Source organism: Pistacia vera, unplaced genomic scaffold (genome assembly GCF_008641045.1).
Source record: "Pistacia vera cultivar Batoury unplaced genomic scaffold, PisVer_v2 Contig253, whole genome shotgun sequence".
In the NCBI taxonomy this organism is placed as follows: domain Eukaryota; kingdom Viridiplantae; phylum Streptophyta; class Magnoliopsida; order Sapindales; family Anacardiaceae; genus Pistacia; species Pistacia vera.
In genome coordinates, this window is record NW_022196061.1 from 185,231 (window position 1) to 206,076 (window position 20,846).

General features: G+C 35.7%; 1 protein-coding gene across 1 annotated transcript; it reads right to left on the reverse strand.

Annotated features, from left to right (window-relative positions):
* Positions 1-4,642: 4,642 nt before the first annotated feature.
* Positions 4,643-18,769, reverse strand: LOC116132452 (accelerated cell death 11-like). Its single transcript, XM_031418094.1, has 5 exons — positions 18,442-18,769; positions 17,937-18,109; positions 14,076-14,092; positions 5,669-5,797; positions 4,643-5,014 (listed from the first exon to the last, which is right to left on the reverse strand). Exons 1-5 carry the CDS (start codon positions 18,631-18,633, stop codon positions 4,908-4,910), a joined length of 618 nt encoding a protein of 205 aa, XP_031273954.1. The 5' UTR covers positions 18,634-18,769; the 3' UTR covers positions 4,643-4,907.
* Between the last annotated feature and the right edge of the window lie 2,077 nt (positions 18,770-20,846).

A 20,846-nucleotide genomic window follows, 5' to 3' on the forward strand; every position in this document is an offset into this window, starting at 1 on the left:
AGGTTTTGACATGTGTCATGTTTGTAATCACATTCAATATCGTCAAAAACATTTGTTCATCAACATTAAGGGTGACCCGACCCAACTGTATATGTACCCAACAGTTTGTCGAACCTCATGCCGCTGAAGCGTGAAAACAGAGTCCAGGGTTTTGTTGCTAAGCATCTTAAGAACACATATCTTCCTTCACATCCTCCACTCGGATCCATACGGGTTCCAAACAATGTCACACTCGCCTTGAGTTGCGACCCAACCCATAATGGGCACGTCCTGGTTGGCAAAAATGGTGTCGTGTTCTTTGAGGACTTGGCGAACTGAAGAAGGAGAAGTCAAAACGATGCCAATTTTGTTCTCGAGACAGAGCTAGTAAACGGGGTCATAGGAGTGTGCCAGGCGCGTGAAGTAAGTGTGGAGCTCCGAGTCGAGAGAGGGGAGGTTACCCAGTAAGGGAATGCCACGTAGGCCAGGTGGTTATAGAGGGATTGGGTTCTCGCATTTTGTTAACGTCCATTTGAGGAAGTAAACGGCTATTGAAGGAGTGTTAAGGCGAGGGCCATGATGTTGTGGGATAATGAGATTTTGAATTGAGGATTGGATTGAGTTTTGTGAGGAATGAGAGGGGAATAATTTAATGCTGATGGAGAGAGTGAGGACAAGAATGGGTCTTTTTCATGTGAGAAAAGTTTGGAGGAAGTAGGAAATGGGACCTTTGTCTTGATATGAAGTTGTTAGTTATTTGTCCAATCATTTACGTTTTTGAGTTTTTGATGGGGTTTAAGTAAACAAGAGTTTGTACTTTGTAATTGTAAGATTTGGATTTGGGCCAACTAAAATAGTTAGAGGTTTGTTCTCTTCCTTGAGTCCCTTGATTCAAACCTTGGGGCTACTTACCACAATGTGACTTATCTCAGTTACTTGGTCTTTTGGATTTGTAGGATGTTCAATGGATCCTACAGATTAATTGAGGTGCGTGCAAGCTGACTCGAACACCCCGATTACCAAAAAAAAAAAAAGGTGGTTGTAAAGTAATTGTGGAAATATAAAATAATAATAATGACTAAAATGTAATAGATGAAAGATAAGAGACTCTTGATAAAAGAACAATAGATGAAGGGTTAAAGTGTAATTTCCTTCTAATTGATTTAATTCTCAAATCAGTACAGGAAGCCTCGGATGGCCAAATTTTTTTTTTTTTTTTTATTTATTAGGAACTCATTTTGGAGTTGTTATATTTTGTTTCATGTGTGGGAAAGGATATAAATGAGATAAATGAGTAGAGTGACATATTACGTTTAAGAGTAATACCACACATACAACATTTCTCATATAATATAATGTGATAAAAAATGATTAGGTGAAAGTTTATTTTTAATTTAAAATCAATCAATTATCTTTTGTCACATCATATTATATGAAAAATATTTCATATGTAATATTATGTTACGTTTAATCATTCCATCACTCATATTCTTTGCAATTGAAAATATTCATACATACTCTATACTATTGACCCTGTTACCAGTAGAGGCAGAAAATTTGTTAAGAAAAAAATAAACAACGTGAAATAATATTTTAGTTAAGATAATCTAGTAGAAATAATAGTTTTGAAAGTATATTATTAATTTTTGTTTACTGATAATTGTATATAAGTAGCTGTAGTTGTTATCATGTTTTGAATGTGATATTATAATACTTTCATTACAGCTGTACTTGTCTATTGATTTTTTCATATGATTTCTTTAGAATAACCATGATTCAAAATATTAGTGCTAGCAGTAGCCATGAACAAAGAAAACTAACGTGACCTTTTACACTTTAAGATTTTTCTATCATTATGTTCAATACCAATTTTGTATTAAAAACTCAATATTAGAGTATCAAAAATACTACGTCTACAACATTTTCTCACAATCTCGACATGGTAACTCACGATTGATCAGTTCGTAAATGGACAAATGAGGCCTATAGCGAGCAAGCGGGACTGATTTGTGAGCTGTCACGTCGAGGTTATGAGAAAAAGTTTGTGAGAAGAGGTTGTGAGTATAGTATTACTCATTAGAGTATATATGTATTTATAATATATGTTCAAAGTTAAATCTTAAATGGAAAATAAAATATAATAATTAATAATATAAGTAATTTTAAATTTTATTATGCTTGGATAAAAAGAAAATTGGACAAACAAATGAAAGATAAATACTTCGACTATGAACTTGATTAAAGATATCTAAAATAACAGTTAACTACTTTTTCCCACCAAAAAAAAAAAAAAAAAAAAAAGCTTAATGACGCTTTCCCACCCTCAAAATTTTAAAATACCCCTTTACTACCTAACTATTATATTTCTCTCTGGTTTGGTGGGAAATACTGATTTTTTTAAAATTCCCTTCTATCTTTCTCTAATCAGAAACTCAAACACCCCTAGGGTAGGGAAGTTTCAATTGCTAGTGATTGGTGAACAAACGGGATAGAGAATGCTAGGGCTTTTGGAGAGCAAGATCTGAGGGGTCGATTGGCAGTGACAGGGTCGATTACCGGTGACATAATCTACTAAAAAGGCACACCCCAAGTTCATCATGCAACTGAAACCCTAGGAAGAGGACGATGATGATCGGTGAGCAAATGGGATTAGGTTGTTAAAGGTTTTGAAGAGGAGAAGATGGGGATTCTGGTGGCGGTTTCAAGGGGGATTTTCGACATGGGAAACGACCAGAAATCAGCCTAGAATTTGAAAGGTCGTGCTGTGCACGATTGACGATCGGTGAGCAAGGGATGGTGATGGAGGTAAGGTTTTTGAGAGTGGGTTGTGGGGAGTGTGATGGTGGTGTCTAGGGGAATTTCTGGCAAATAAATCGATCGGAAATCTGGCTTGAAGAGTTGGCTGTGCAAATGGAGGTGATGGTGGAAAATAGTGAGTGATGAAGGAAGATGGAGGTCTGGGCTTTGTAAAGCAGGTAATGGGGATTCTGTGGGTGGTTTCGAAAATGATTTTGGACGTCGGGGTCAGCCGTAAAAGGGCAAAAACTGTCAACAGTGATGCTGCTAACGTGTATTGTCTCTGGCTAATGTGCGCTGCCTTTTTTTCTTTTCTTCTTCTCTAATGGCCAAAATGTTTGTTAACCATTATGCCCTTACTTATAACAGATTTTTGACCATTTTTCCCTTCATCACAACAAAAATTACTAATAAAATTATATTTTGGATACTAAAGTGATATTTTAAAAGAGTGGGAAAATGTCATTAAGCTTTTTTTTGGATGGAAAAAAATCATTAACTCCTAAAATAATGAAAACTGATGGATGTTGTCTTGCGTGGCCACGTGAGGCCGCAACTTGCTTGAGCCATGGCCTCACGTGGCCACGCAAGACAACATCCAAGCAAAGCGGTGGCTGGCTTTGCTTGAGCCACAGCCTCGTTGAACAAGCCAGCGATAGAAATCAGTGGGTTACCGGTCTTTTACACTCCATTCATTCATTAAATCCAACTATAAAATAACGTTTAACAAACGACAGGAGTCCAAAATTATTTTCATTTTGTGAGAGAGCTTATTGGATTATGGTATACGGTATACCTCGACAGGTTTAGAGCAATGCTCCCTATTCCCCAACCCCACAATCATGTGAAAAATAATGTGCTTACCACTTAAGCTTTGAAGTCAGTCTAAATGAAATTTAAATTTCTTCTTAATATTTCTTATAGGAGTTGAAGAATTTATTTTCGAGAAATTTTACACAAAATATCTCACCATATCACCGTACGGACATGGTGAGATCATATAATTACAATTAGCTATATGTTAACATCTAAAGGTGAAAAAAAAAAAAAAGAATCTTATCTAAATTTTTTTCTCCATTCACTTGTCAATTTGTAAATATTTAAGGAGGGTCTTAAGAAGATGTTGGCCCAATAAAGGATGATAATGAGATATATAGTGTTAATCAGTGTTTTAAAACCTGAACCGACCCGACCCGATCGATTCAAATGGTTTAACTGGCTTTTATCAAGTCGGTTACCCATTTTACTATTTACCAAAAACCCTAGAAATTGGAATAATGGTCGACGAACAATTGAAGGCCAATATATTAGGGCTTTTGAAGAGAAAGAGTTAGTGAGTGCAATGGTGGTAATGGAAGTGATTTCGGATGAGCGAATCAACCAGAAATCGAAAAAAACCATTTTTTGCCGATGATTGGCAAGACGAATAAGGGTGTGGTGAGATGGGTTGTGGTCATGAGATTGAAGAGAGTATTTTCATGGTGATGAGAAAGGTTGTCGACACTGGTGGTTGTGACTTGTGAGATCTAACCTAGAATGTCAACGTAGACGTCGATGAGATCTGACTAAAATCGATAAATCTTCAATAGATTTTTTGGGAAATGGGCTCAAAGGATGATTAAGATTGCATTTAGTATGCACCGCCAAGGGTGTGTTTGCTAAATTTCAAACTTATAAGGACTTAAAAACTTTTGAGGGCGTATTTGCTAAAATTTAAACTTTTTATCACCCAGTTTAACCGACCAATCAAACCGGTTAAACCGGTCAACCTCAGACCCAACAGCTTTGCCAGGCTTCACCCCAAATTGGTTATTAAAATATTGGTGTTAACTATTGCCGCCTGATTAATGTTCAATGGGATTGCTGATTACAATAACACTGACCAACAGGAATCCACCATAACAAGCACTGGAGACTCGACGCGAATCAAGTTCAAGTGTTAACAATGGTGTTTATTCCAATATACAAGAGTTTAAAAGAGTCGTATGATTCCACGAGGCTGAAGTTTAATTTCAGTGTTAAAGTGAGAAAAGATTATCACAATAAATATTAATATATAAATGAAATACATATTTTACCAATCTACATCCAGTGCACTTGAAAGAGGAGTATGTGAAGATAAAATCCATGTTTTACCAATCTATACCCAACTCTCGTGAAATGAAGAGTTTGTCGACGTACACAATGACTGGAGCAGATGCAGTAATGTAATTCTGCATTTGAATCCTCGCTGACGCCTCTGAAGAAAAAAAAAAAAAAAAAAACATAACCAAAGTTGTACCATTAACATAACACAAAAAGATAAGCCCCTTCTTTTACCTAACTTTTTTTTCTTTAAAGTAGGCATCTATGACTTGAGCAAAACTTGGTTGGCATTGTGCGATTTCAGACCCATCCAACAAAAACAAGGATTTAAAGGCATCTCCATGAACATCCCAATAAAACATTTCAAAGTCGCATGTTATTGGGAGAACCTAGTCCAGGACTGAAGATACCAATTCCTATTGTTTTGATATCAATGGTAAAGACTATTCATCTAAACAAGCCAGCGCTTACTAAAGCTCATCCCCAGTCAAAAGTTGAATTGTACAGGCAAAACTTTAGCTTGAACCAACAAACCCCATGCCTATTGGGAGTGTATTATGTAAAATTGTGAACATGGCATGTCTAAAGCCACATCTTTATTTTTTTCTTTTCTTTATTTTTTTTTTCTCTTTAATAATTAAAGAAAAGGTTGATGAAAACCCTTGTATATCAAAGATATAATTATTAACAAAAGGAAAAAGAAAATTTTAAAAAGGGTAGGAGTTGGAATACAATATCAGCATTTCATTCTATATATATTTGACAACAGAAAGAAAGAAACAAATGGATCACAGGGGGAAGCACTCACCATCTTCATTGAGCTTTTTTAACAGTTGTGCTTTGGTTGGAAGGGCATACATCCCTGCAGCAACAGCTTTCCTTATAGCCCATCCATGATGGGGAGCCAATACTTGTTCATACGCTTTGGAAGCTGGATCTTTTNTGGGCCCAATTTTCCATTGTTAATTGCATGCATTGTACTAGTTTCCAGTAGGTGTTACAAGGAATGTCATTGTGCTCCCACTGAACTTCTAATACACATAAGGCTCATCTTCATTTTTGGTGAAACCAAATTCCTTAACGGCTTTGTCAAAACAAATGTTCCAACTCCTTGATGCTTGCTTAAGTCCATAAATGGACCTTTGCAACTTGCATACCTTTCCTCCTTGATCTTCAAGAATGAAGCCAGCGGGATGTGTCATATACACATCCTCTTCAAGTTTTCCATTCAGAAAAGCAGTTTTGACATCCATTTGCCAAATTTCATAATCATGGTATGCAACTATTTCAAGCATCATCTGAATAGACTTCAACATTACTATTGGAGAAAAAGTTTCATCATAGTCTACGCCATGCTTTTGCTTGAAACCTTTGGCAACTAGGCATGCTTTATAGGTATGCACGTTACCTTCCGTGTTTCTCTTCTTCTTGAAGACCCATTTACATCCTATAGTTTTATCTCATCAGGTAAGTCCACTAGTGTCCATACTCGGTTCTAGTACATGGAGTCCATTTCGGATTTCATGGCCTCAAGCCATTTAATAGAGTCCAGAACTGATATAGCATCAATATTGGTTTGAGGTTCATCATTTTGATAAATTAGTACATCATTGTGCTGAGTCACAAGATATCGATACCTCTCAGGCTCACAATGTACTCTACCAGATATACATAGCTCCTATGTCTGAGTTTGCTCACTTTCTTCCACAATTTGTAGAGTGACTTCCTCCTGATTTTCCTCCATTTCTGGTGGTACATCTGTCTGTTCCTCATCAGCCATATCTTGTGGAGTCAGAACTTCACCTAGTTCGACCTTTTTTACCTCCTATACTATTTTGGACAAATTCCATTTCCAAGAATACACCAAATTGAGCTACAAAAACCTTTTGCTCTTCTGGCTGGTAGAAATAGTATCCCATGGTTTGCTTGGGATATCCCACAAAGATACATTTGTCAGATTTTGGGGCAAACTTATTTGAGGTCAATTTCTTGACATAAGTCGTATAACCCCAAACTCTTAAATAAGACAACGTGGGCTTTTGCCCATTTCATAGTTCACATGGAGTCTTATCCACTGATTTGGACGGCACACAGTTCAGTGTATGAATCGCAGTCTCTAGGGTATAGCCCCAAAATGCTGCGGGTAGATTGGCCAAACTCATTATCGAACAAACCATATCAAGTAACGTTCGATTCCTTCTTTTCGATACACCATTGTGCTATGGCGTATAAGGAGGTGTGAGTTGTGATACTATCCCACATTCCTTAAGTATCCACCAAACTCCAAGCTCAAGCATTCACCTCCTTAGTCCGATCGAAGGGCTTTAATACTCTTTCCGAGCTTGTTCTGTACTTCAACCCTGAACTCTTTGAACTTGTCAAATCATTCAAATTTATATCGCATCAAATAGACATAATTGTATCTACTGAAATCATCAGTAAATGTGATGAAGCAAGAATACCCTTCTCTTGCTTGAACTGATATAGGACCACATACATCACTATGGATGATCCCCAATAGTTTTATAGATCTTTCAATGGGGAACCAATAGTGGGAGAACGGGGTGCAAATACAAGGTCTCTTTCATTATAGCATATAAATATTGCAATTTTTGGATGTGGAATTCTTCTGCTATGTTGTTTTTTCCAACTACTTGGCCTAATTCTTGGTGGGCTTTCTTCATTACCTTTGGTTTTTTGATTAAAATTCACGAACTCATGTCAAAGAAGCCAGAAAAAGTACACAGTTTGGAAGATTGGTATAAATTAGACAAATTATCATATCTATAATTTTAACCTAGCATTAAGTGTGTAAAGTCAGATTAGAGTAGGTAAAGTGCTACAAATTTCACAAGTTGTTACAGAAAAGATCACTACAAAAAAATATTTATGACAAAAGATGTATCACCATTAATATAGTTTAAGATTTGAGATAGTGGTTAATTTTTTTAGCCCTTCTAAAATTTGGTTAACTTTTTAATATCACTAATATTATTCATTCAAATTTAAGTAATTAAAGGAATAATACATAAATAAATAAACTAATAATAATAAGATTTTTAAAAAGAAAAATACTACGTTTACAACTCCACTCTACAAACCTTTTTTATAACCTTAACGTGTTAACAGATTAGCACTGTCACGTTAGCTCCCACTACACTAAGATATCAAAAGGCACTACTGAAAATGAACGGTTGTTTCTTTAAAAGGAGCAGTCGTTGCTTATGAAGGAGGGTTGTTCCTTCATAAGGAACAATTGTTCTTATGAAGGAACAAACATTCCTTGTGAAGGAATGGTTGCCTAAGGAATAACTAAAGGAATAGCCCTTCCTTGCCATTCCTTTCATAAGGAATGGTTGTTCCTTATTTATAAACGACCATTCCTTCTGTGAGGAAAGACCATTCCTTCGTAAGTAATGACTATTCCTATGAAGGAACGACCGTTTCTTTGGTCTAGTCAAAATCATTTTGACGTGACATGCTAACTTAGCTGTCATGTTGGAGGTCATAAGAGAAGTTTGTGAGAAAAGGTTGTTGACGGGGCATTACTTTTTTAAAAAAGACTTACCAAAGCAAGGTTTTGACATGTGTCATGTTTGTAATCACATTCAATATCGTCAAAAACATTTGTTCATCAACATTAAGGGTGACCGACCCAACTGTATATGTACCCAACAGTTTGTCGAACCTCATGCCGCTGAAGCGTGAAAACAGAGTCCAGGGTTTGTGCTAAGCATCTTAAGAACACATATCTTCCTTCACATCCTCCACTCGGATCCATACGGGTTCCAAACAATGTCACATCGCCTTGAGTTGCGACCCAACCCATAATGGGCACGTCCTGGTTGGCAAAAAAGGTGTCGTGTTCTTTGAGGACTTGGGAACTGAAGAAGGAGAAGTCAAAACGATGCCAATTTTGTTCTCGAGACAGAGCTAGTAAACGGGGTCATAGGAGTGGCCAGGCGCGTGAAGTAAGTGTGGAGCTCCGAGTCGAGAGAGGGGAGGTTACCCAGTAAGGGAATGCCACGTAGGCCAGGTGGTTATAGAGGGATGGGTTTCGCATTTGTTAACGTCCATTTGAGGAAGTAAACGGCTATTGAAGGAGTGTTAAGGCGAGGGCCATGATGTTGTGGGATAATGAGATTTTGAATTGAGGATTGGATTGAGTTTGTGGAGGAATGAGAGGGGAATAATTAATGCTGATGGAGAGAGTGAAGACAAGAATGGATCTTTTTTATGTGAGAAAAGTTTGGAGGAAGTAGGAAATGGGACCTTTGTCTTGATATGAAGTTGTTAGGATTTGTCCAATCATTTACGTTTTGAGTTTTGATGGGGTTTAAGTAAACAAGAGTTTGTACTTTGTAATTGTAAGATTTGGATTTGGGCCAACTAAAATAGTTAGAGGTTTGTTCTTCCTTGAGTCCCTTGGTTCAAACCTTGGGGCTATTTACTATAGTGTGACTTATATCAGTTACTTGGTTTTTGAGTTGTAGGATGTTCAATAGATTCTACGGATTAATTGAGGTGCGTGCAAGCTGACTCGAACACACCGATTACCAAAAAAAAAAAAAAAAAAAAAGGTTGTTGAAAGTAATGGTGAAATATAAAATAATAAAATGACTAAAATGTAATAGATGAAAGATAAGAGACTCTTGATAAAAGAACAATAGATGAAGGGTTAAAGTGTAATTCCTTCTAATTGATTTAATTCTCAATCAGTACAGGAAGCCTCGGATGGCCAATTTTTTTTTTTTTGTTTTTTGGCACTCATTTTGGAGTTGTTATATTTGTTTCAAGTGTGGGAAAGGATATAAATGGAAATGAGTAGAGTGAACTGTACATTAAGAGTAATACCACACATACAACATTTGTCATACATATAATGTGATAAAAAATGATTAGGTGAAAGTTATTTTTAATTTAAAATCAGTCAATTATCTTTTCACATCATATTGTATGAGAAATATTCATATGTAATATTATGTTACGTTTAATCATTCCATCACTCATATTTTTGCAATTGAAAATTATCATACATACTCTATACTATTGACCCTGTTCCACGTAGAGGCAGAAAATTTGTAAGAAAAAAAAAACAACGTGAAATAATATTTTAGTAAGATAATCTAGTAGAAATAATAGTTTTGAAAGTATATTATTAATTTTTGTTTACTGATAATGTATATAAGTGAGCTGTAGTTGTTATCATGTTTTGAATGTGATATTATAATACTTTCATTACAGCTGTACTTGTCTATTGATTTTTTCAATGATTTCTTTAGAATAACCATGATTCAAAATATAGTGCTAGCAGTAGCATGAACAAAAGAAAACTAACGTGACCTTTTACACTTTAAGATTTTTCTATCAATGTCAATACCAATTTTGTATTAAAACTCAATATAGAGTATCAAAAATACTACGTCACAACATTTTCTCACAATCTCGACATGGTAACTCACGATTGATCAGTTCGTAAATGGACAATGAGGCCTTAAGCGAGCAGGGGACTGATTTGTGAGCTGTCACGTCGAGGTTATGAGAAAAAGTTTGTGAGAAGAGGTTGTGAGTATAGTATTACTCATTAGAGTATATATGTATTTATAATATATGTTCAAAGTGTAACTTAAATGGAAAATAAAATATAATAATTAATAAATAAGTAATTTTAAATTTTATTATGCTTGGATAAAAAGAAAATTGGACAAACAAATGAAAGATAAATACTTCGACTATGAACTTGATTAAAGATATCAAAATAACAGTTAACTACTTTTCCCACCCAAAAAAAAAAAAAAAAAAAAAAAGCTAATGACGCTTTCCACCCTCAAAATTTTAAAATACCCCTTTATACCTAACTATTATATTTCTCTTGGTTTGGGTGGGAAATACAGTGATTTTTTTTAAATTCCCTTCTATTTTCTCTAATCAGAAACTCAAAAAACCCTAGGGTAGGGAAGTTTCAATTGCTAGTGATTGGTGAACAACGGGATAGAGAATGCTAGGGCTTTTGGAGAGCAAGATCTGAGGGGTCGATTGGCAGTGACAGGGTCGATTACGGTGACATAATCTACTAAAAGGCACGCCCCAAGTTCATCATGCAACTGAAAAACCTAGGAGAGAGGACGAGTGTGATCGGTGAGCAAATGGGATTAGGTTGTTAAGGGTTTGAAGAGAGAAGATGGGGATTCTGGTGGCGGCAAGGGGGATTTTCGACATGGGAAACGACCAGAATCAGCCTAGAATTTGAAAGGTCGTGCTGTGCACGATGACGATCGGTGAGCAAGGGATGGTGATGGGGTAAGGTTTTGGAGAGTGGGTTGTGGGGAGTGTGATGGTGGTGTCTGGGGAATTTCTGGCAAAGAAATTGATCGGAAATCTGGCTTGAAGAGTTGGCTGTGCAAAAGGAGGTGATGGTGGAAAATGGTGAGTGATGAAGGAAGATGGAGGTCTGGGCTTTGTAAAGCAGGTAATGGGGATTCTGTGGGGGTTTCGAAAATGATTTTGGACGTCGGGGTCAGCGTTAAAAGGGCAAAAAACTGTCAACAGTGATGCTGCTAACGTGTATTGTCTCTGGCTAATGTGCGCTGCCTTTTTTCTTTCTTCTCTCTAATGGCCAAAATGTTGTTAACCATTATGCCCTTACTTATAACAGATTTTTGACCATTTTTCCCTTCATCACAACAAAAATTACTAATAAAATTATATTTTGGATACTAAAGTGATATTTTAAAAGAGTGGGAAAATGTCATTAAGCTTTTTTTTGATGGAAAAAAATCATTAACTCCTAAAATAATTAAAACTGATGGATGTTGTCTTGCGTGGCCACGTGAGGCCGCGTTGCTTGAGCCATGGCCTCGCGTGGCCAAGCAAAGCGGTGGCTGGCTTTGCTTGAGCCAAGCCTCGTTGAACAAGCAGCGATAGAAATCAGTGGGTTAACGGTCTTTTACACTCCATTCATTCATTAAATCCAACTATAAAATAACGTTAAACAACGACAGGGTCCAAAATTATTTTCATTTGTGAGAGAGCTTATTGGATTATGGTATACGGTATACCTCGAGGTTTAGAGCAATGCTCCCTATTCCCCAACCCCACAATCATGTGAAAAAAATGTGCTTACCAATTAAGCTTTGAAGTCAGTCTAAATGAAATTTAAATTTCTTCTTAATATTTCTTATAGGAGCTGAAGAATTTATTTTCGAGAAATTTTACACAAAATAGTCTCACCATATCACCGTACGGACATGGTGAGATCAATAATTACAATTAGCTATATGTTACCATCAAAGGTGAAAAAAAAAAAAAAAAAAAAGAATCTTATCTAAATTTTTTTCTCCATTTACTTGTCAATTTGTAAATATTTAAGGAGGGTCTTAGAAGATGTTGGCCAATAAAGGATGATAATGAGATATATAGTGTTAATCAGTGTTTTAAAACCTGAACCGACCCGACCCGATCGATTCAAATGGTTTAACTGGCTTTTATCAAGTCGGTTACCCATTTTACTATTACCAAAAACCCTAGAAATGGAATAATGGTCGACGAACAATTGAAGGCCAATATATAGGGCTTTTGAAGAGAAAGAGTTAGTGAGTGCAATGGTGGTAATGGAAGTGATGGATGACGAATCAACCAGAAATCGAAAAAAACCATTTTGCCGATGATGGCAAGACGAATAAGGGTGTGGTGAGATGGGTTGTGGTCATGAGATTGAAGAGAGTATTTTCATGGTGATGAGAAAGGTTGTCGACACTGGTGGTTGTGACTTGTGAGATCTAACCTAGAATGTCAACGTAGAAGTCGATGAGATCTGACTAAAAACGATAAATCTCACATAGATTTTTGGGAAATGGGCTCAAAGGATGATTAAGATGCATTTAGTATGCACCGCCAAGGGTGTGTTTGCTAAATTCAAAAATTATAGGACTTAAAAACTTTGAGGGCGTATTTGCTAAAATTTAAACTTTTATCACCCAGTTTAACCGACAATCAAAACCGGTTAAACCGGTCAACCTCAGACCCAACAGCTTTGCCAGGCTTCACCCCAAATTGGTTATTAAATATTGGTGTAACTATTGCGCCTGATTAATGTTCAATGGGATTGCTGATTACAATAACACTGACCAACAGGAATCCACCATAACAAGCACTGGGACTCGACGCGAATCAAGTTCAAGTGTTAACAATGGTGTTTATTCCATATACAAGAGTTTAAAAGAGTGTATGATTCCACGAGGCTGAAGTTAATTCAGTGTTAAAGTGAGAAAGATTTCACAATAAATATTATATATAAATGAAATACTATTTACCAATTACAATCCAGTGCACTTGAAAGAGGAGTATGTGAAGATAAATCCATGTTTTACCAATCTATACCCAACTCTCGTGAAATGAAGAGTTTGTCGACGTACACAAGACTGGAGAGATGCAGTAATGTAATTCTGCATTTGAATCCTCGCTGACGCCTCTGAGAAAAAAAAAAAAAAAAACTAACCAAAGTTGTACCATTAACATAACACAAAAAGATAAGCCCCTTCTTTTACCTAACTTTTTTTTCTTTAAAGAGGCATCTATGACTTGAGCAAAACTTGGTTGGCATTGTGCGATTTCAGACCATCCAACAAAAAACAAGGATTTAAAGGCATCTCCATGACATCCCAAAAACATTCAAAGTCGCAGTATTGGGGACCTAGTCAGGACTGAAGATACCAATTCCTATTGTTTTGATATCAATGGTAAAGACTTTCATCTAAACAAGCCAGCGCTTACTAAAGCTCATCCCCAGTCAAAAGTTGAATTGTACAGGCAAAACTTAGCTTGAACCAACAAACCCCATGCCTATGGGAGTGTATTATGTAAAATGTGAACATGGCATGTCTAAAGCCACATCTTATTTTCTTTTCTTTATTTTTTTTTCTCTTTAAAATAAAGAAAAAGTGATGAAAACCCTTGTATATCAAGATATAATTATTAACAAAAGGAAAAAGAAAATTTTAAAAAGGGTAGGGTTGGAAAAAATATCAGCATTTCTTCTATATTTGACAACAGAAAGAAAGAAACGAATGGATCACAGGGGGAAGCACTCACCATCTTCATTGAGCTTTTTTAACAGTTGTGCTTTGGTTGGAAGGGCACACCCTGCAGCAACAGCTTTCCTTATAGCCCATCCATGATGGGGAGCCAATATGTTTCATACGCTTTGGAAGCTGGATCTTTTAAGGAATTGCCCCTACATAAGGAAATCAAATAGTTTAGCCAGTTAATACCAACTTACATTCAAATGCTTACATTTGAAATATACTTGTATAACTTGTAGCCATAAACAAATACTTATTACATCCTGATAATTAAATATGACTTAGTTCGGGAGTTGAATAACTAATCAGGACAAACTAATTTATAAAGGTTAAGGCAATTTTCTAGCGCACATCGTTCGAACCACACCAAGCAGTTTTTTTTTTTTTTTTTTTTTCTTTTTTTTGTTAAGAACTGGATCGGAAATACATAAATGAAAAGATTTACAAAAAGTGAACAAGCTGTTCACAGAAGATAGACAAAGCTATGGTAAAGAGGCTCAAAAGAATCAAAGGGCTAGAGACAACCAGAAGGCATTTAACAGGGTCCAACAGTCCAAAATATAAAGCAAAATGTCTATCAAGTCATTCACCTCAAACAATGATGGAAGAGTAAAAAAGCCACATCTGGGACTTAAAAAACACTAACCCTATAAAGAGGTCCAGAACTTAATTTCACCCATAGAGACTAAATCCTCTATTCTTGTCTTCAAAATACTTTGGTTTGGTTCTAGCCAAATAAACCAAAAAAATTTCCATAATAGCATGACCCCAATGTACTTTAGCTTTCTTACTTCCCCTGAGAGCTTGAGATCTTTCCAAGAAAACAGAACAGCTAGAGGGAAAGGCTATCCAGCAGAGACTATAAAAAAAAAAAAAAAAACAAATTCATTCACAACTGAAGAGTAACAGGACATTGCAGAAAAAAAGTGGTCTAAACAAAGGCAGAATTTTCAATTTACTGAGGGCTTTGGCTTTCCAAATCAAAGTAGAAGCTTCAAAAGGGAAAATCTAGGAACTTCAGGAAAAAAAGTGACATAGCATTCAATGCTATAATGAGCCTTTTTCTCATGTACCCTCAATTTATCGGCATTGAATCATATGCAGTTTTATCCTTCTTGATCACCACAATCATCCATCTCAATATCCACAATAGATGATGCTCATTTCAAATATTAATGCTATATTTAGAATCCCCAGCAAAGTAATAAAAGATTGCTCATCTTAAAGTGTGATGAACACCCGACCTGCAAATCCACAAAAAGTCCAACAATCTATCCACACACAACCAACACACACTCAAATGACAAAGGTCCTGTTATAACACAGAATATTCATTCAATAGAAATGTCCTAGCAGTACTCAATCACCTATGACAGAGATCAAATAACAAGTACAAAAGAAAATGGAAATTGCAGGACTGACTTCGAGGGTCAGCAGCCTCCACAATGACTGACTTCGAGGGTCAGTAGCCTCCCTTCCAAAATGGCTTAAATGTTCTCTCCGTCCTCCTCTCGCATCTAGCCCCTTTTTATTCTCTCCTGACACCTAACAGAATTCTCTTCTCTCCACCCCTCACAAGCCAGCTGTCCCACTTATAACAAACTCTAACCTCCTGCCTAACCAATATTCCCCTGCTTCTTCCCTCTCTTCTTCCTACGGTAGACCACACCCTCTGGTTGCTCAACACAGTGCTATAGATAATTGCCAAATAGGCAACTTAATTTGATAATTAAATCCCACATAAAGTTACAATCTCAAAGTCAAACTCAACATTGACAAGCAACATAAACACAGGAAACTCATGACAAACCAACCTACCAGACACATCTAAAAAATCATCTTTAATTCTGTTGAGGAAATCAAATACTACACCCACAAATTCCAACTCAATAGTTGTAAACCACATCCACAAATATAAAACAGTAGAACATCTCTGCCCTAGACTTGAACCTTAATGATAAAAATAGTTCTCACCAAATTCTATGTTATTAACAATTCCATAGAAAATGAAAGGGGCCTGCTTGGACTAACATCATCTTCCACAATGTTTCCTCTTTAGTAAACTACTTAAGGACCAACTAGTTTGATAAAAAAATTAACCACTAAGGCACACTACATCTAAGTAACATATATATGCATACCATAATTGATATGTTAGCACCCAAAGTTTGCTTTATTTTTCATTTCCTCCCCACTAGATTTGAGCAAATACCCAATCCCGTTGACAGCCTAGTCCAGGTTATTTCTTGACAAACATTTTCAAACATTCCCTATTTTCTAATTAAAGGAATATAGGGCCACATTTGATTGTGTTTTTATAAATAATTTCCCACTTTTTGTCCTTGAAAGCATGAAATACACGTTCATCATGCATTTCCATTTTGTCAAAAATGACAAATGAAAAATCTCAATCCAAGGGGACCTTTAAGGTTTAAATCACGTGGTTTATATTATTTTTCCACCAAGAATGATACCACCTTTTCGATAAGCAAAATGATTCTTTATTTAACAAGCAATTAACCTAGGATAGATAAACAGATTAGGCAATATGATCTTTTTGGATAAAGCTATACGTCCCTTTTTGGATAAAGCTAATAGGATCTTGTGTTAAGTCATATGTCCTTGTTGGATAACGCTGCTATATGTCCTCAGGTAAGTTATATCTTTTTTGGTAAAACTATATGTCCTAGAATCATTTTCCTTGATAGAAAAGCTAATCTTCTTCGTAGACAAGTGATATGTTTCCATAGGTTCTTTTTCTATAAAGCTATACGTCCCTTTTTGGATAAAGCTATATGCATCTTCGGATAGAATCATATGTCCTTCTTGGATAATGCTCTATGTACTTAGATAAGTCATATATCTTTTTAGGATAAAACTATGTCCTAGAATCATTTTCCTTGATAGAAAAGGAAAGGTTCTTACTGGTAGACAAGTAATATGTTTCCTTAATGAACAAGGAATACTTCTCCTCGATAGACATGTAAAATAAACCATGTTAAATAATTTCTGAAGATCCCCCAGGACCATCTCTACGACCAAAATACATATTTCCCTTTTTTAACACCGATTCTCTCTCTTTCTTGAATTTTCTCTCTACTTTCTATCTCTCTCACCCAAACCAATTCACCTTGTTATTTTATTTTCTCTTCACAATCTTTTCTTCATTATCTCTTTGATTTTCTACATGATTTTTAACCATGAAAATCATTTTTACAAACAGGACCTAAAACTCTATATGTAGTGCACATAATGCCAAAACCTAACAGCTCTAAACAAGCCACTCCCCTTCTCTAAAATGTATCTTCTCTTTGATTATACCATCCAACATAAATGTTTCAGCTCTGTAACCATACAGATTTTATTTTTCTTCTTCGTCTACCATATTTTCCCTTCTTCTCAAGAGTGGAAGATAGAGTTCATCCAATCCGAACGATAGTCACTTAACTATCAAAATTAGCATTTTCCAGATTGAATGTTAGTATCATCCAATTTACCTTCAAATGCAGGTAACTCCATTAATGGAACCCACAATGAAGTGGAAGCCCCACTCACGTTAGAGTTAAATTTGTCCAGAAGAGGAAATTCATGCATTTGAAGACTACGTGCTATAAAGCAAAGACACTCAATTCAAATCCCGGCGAACGATAGAAAAACAATACATATATATACAAAGAGGAAAAGAAGAATCCACAAAACCTATTAATTCCCAGGTCTAATATCAAAAGCCAAAAAACAACCTTGCTAGAGGAAGCTTAAAGGTGGTTTAGATCACAAGTTCAAAAGAGCCTAAAGATAACAAAACATTCTTGTAATGACTTAGCTAAATTACCATTGTCCATGACACAGAAAGCAATGCATGCCTCTGCATCCATCCAATATAAACTAAAAACCACCCGATCCATAAAATCAAGAGGCAATTAAAGTGAACTAACCTGATCAAGAAATGGAAAAGTATAAACAATCAATAAAAGGATTTGATTTTGATATACATACTCTGTAGCTATGATTTGTTCAAAAAGAACCCTAACCATGTCGAGTCCACGCTTCACCCTCAAAAGATTTCTAGTGTTACTACCAGCTTTCCGCACACAGTTCCCCTTTATATCATGATCAAGCAAAGCTTGCAATGTCATTATCGACTTTGATGCCACTGCAAGATTATCAACCTGATATGTTGCTCAATCGATCAATCAAACCACTCAAGCATAAGAATTGCATTAAATAATAATCATTGAACAAAATATATTCCCAACAACACATTCAATAAGTAACCAAGGAAATAAAAAAATTAACAAAAACAATAACATAAATAAGCCGCACTAAAAATCCAATCCAGTAACCAATTTGTACTCTTACACAACCGTACATGATGCAAAATTCCAGTAAGGACAATTTCATATTTATGATTAACTTCACAATAATAACATTCAACTTCAAATTAATAACCAAATATGATTACAGTAACAATACCGGCAAAAGAGTTAGGGTGTGGATTAACCTTGGCGACGTAATCCATTTCGGCGAACTTAAAGGCGATTCCTAAGCAGCCAAAGAGAGGAGAGACGAGAGAAGAGGCGTGAGAGAATGGCGCCAGCTCGACATCGGCGGTCTGTGAATTGACGGTGGCGGCCAGTTCATTGAATGCTTCTGCGATTTTTCTGAGCGGTTTATCGGTGTTTGATTTCGCCATTGTCGACCTTAGATCTCCCTCTGTCTCTTTTATTCTTTCTTCCTCTTTTCTACATGCTCAATTTAATTTTGTGCTGGAATGTTCTTTCTTTGCTGCAGATTGACGCAGATATTTTCTTATGTGAAAAAGAACCTTTTCGTCCCTAAAACTCTTTAGATTCCCTTCAAAAAAAGCAAATGGTGAATTTGGTTTATTATTTTAGATAGAATTTTAGAGATAGTATTTGATAGTTTGGTTTATTATTTTAGATAGAATTTTAGAGATAGCATTGGATAGTTGAATAAGGTGATTATTATGGTGTAAAATTTAAAAATTTATAAAAAAACCCTCTTAGGTTTATTAATTTACTAAACACCCCAATATATAAAATTTTTGTAAAATAATAAAAACACCCCTACTGACCCACAGTGTCAGATTCCGGCTACTACCATTGGAATCTAGTCAGAGTCTGACATTACGATGCAGACTGGTTGGATCTAGTTGAACGTGCGTCGATCTGACATTTTCTGACTAGATTAACGGCTACAAAAGGCCAGATATGGCCGTCAGCGACAGCCAAAGATATGGTCGTCGCTGACGGCCAGATTAGCGAATTACTGGCAAGTTCTGATCATTTGTAAGTCGTTGTGACAGATTCCGACTACCATCGATGGTGGTTGCTGGAATCTGGCAACTATAGGTAGGTGGGAGTGTTTTTATTAATTTTTAAACTTTTTTTTCCTGGAGGTCTTTATGAAAATAAATAAACTTAAGGGGTCTGAAAGCAATTAAAAATGTAATAGTATTTCCTAAATAATTAAACAAACAAATATTTTGGGAATAGGTTGGGAATAGGGATAGAAATAATAAATCAAACGCACCCAAAGTTGTTTTCTTTACGAGAAAAGTATTAATATTTTGAGAGTTGAATAGCATAGAAATGGATTTTAAGAATATTAAACAAATACATTTTTGGATTTTTAGGATAGGATAGTGGAATATGACAAGGTAATAATAGTGAACCAAGTGGCCCTAAAATTTCCTCATCATCCAACAATCCAAAACGAGAAATTACATTTAGCCCCCCAAAAGTTTGGGAAAGTAAAAAGGGGGGGGGGGGGGGGGGGGTGTCTATTGTAGTTTTAGTCAAGTTATCCCAAAAGTTTTTGATAAAAATACCTCCCGAAACCAAAACAGCTTTGAAGCATCGATAGATTAAGAAGGTATAATTGTCTTTTCACATTTATGTATTAAATTTAAACACAAAAGTCGTCACTAACATCACTTAAGGTGTGTTTGGTTGTGGTAATCCCCCATTACTGAGGTAATGTCATCTTATATTACTTAATCACTACTATTGGTTGTAGGTAATATAAAATTCTGGTAATCTTCCAAAAAAAATGTGGATAATAATGCCTTTATTTTGAAAACAGTTTACAAAACCTTGTCAACCATTAAAAAATTAAAAAGCAAAGGGACTATCAGCTTCCACCTTCATTACCGCAAAAAATACTCACCTTCTTCTTCAACATACTAACCCAAAACCTCATTTGAACACTAAAAATCCTTGAATTGGAATGAGAGTGGTTAAGCCTTCCATCATTGTGCTTCCGTTGAAGTTACTTCACGATTTTTTCAAGTGTTCATGCTTGGGTACGCTAATTGTATAAAGTTGACATTTTTCTTCATTAGTGATTTTGTTATTGTTGGAAAAACACATCACATTACACTACTTTACTCTGTTGGAATGTGAATATATTTTGGTAATTGATAAAGAAAAGGCAAGCAAGAAGAAAAGGCAAACAAGAAGAAAAATATATTTAAGTTTTGGGCAAAATTCTGGTTTAGGAATTGTAATTGAGAATATTTGTATTCTTTTTACTTTGAGTTTTATTAGGAAAGAATAATTGGTTTCGGAATTTATTTAGAGTTCAAATAGGATAATGAATTAAATTAGAGGAGTCCTATTAGGATTAGAAACATGTATCCTAGTAAAAAAAAAAAAGAATGTCCTATTTTACCTATAAATAGAGGGGTTAGAACCAATTCAAAGTTATGAGAGAGAAAATAAGAGAAAGAGAGAATGTGAGGATACAAGGGGTTTTGATGTAAGGGTATTACGGGTATTAGTGGGTATTAGACACCATAGGAACGGGATGTCCGCCTAAGTAAAGGAACTAGGTTGATGATGTGATAAAACACTTGTATTGTATTCATATTATTATAGTGAAAAC

Bases quoted from the DNA above. Each gene is read 5' to 3' on its own strand.
- LOC116132452 (XM_031418094.1), bottom strand. From the start codon at position 18,633: ATGGCGAAATCAAACACCGATAAACCGCTCAGAAAAATCGCAGAAGCA. The intron at 18,110-18,441 runs GTTAATCCACAC...GCAACATATCAG, and splicing joins AAATGGATTACGTCGCCAAG to GTTGATAATCTTGCAGTGGC. The intron at 5,015-5,668 runs GTGAGTGCTTCC...TTTTTTCTTCAG, and splicing joins AAAAAAGCTCAATGAAGATG to AGGCGTCAGCGAGGATTCAA.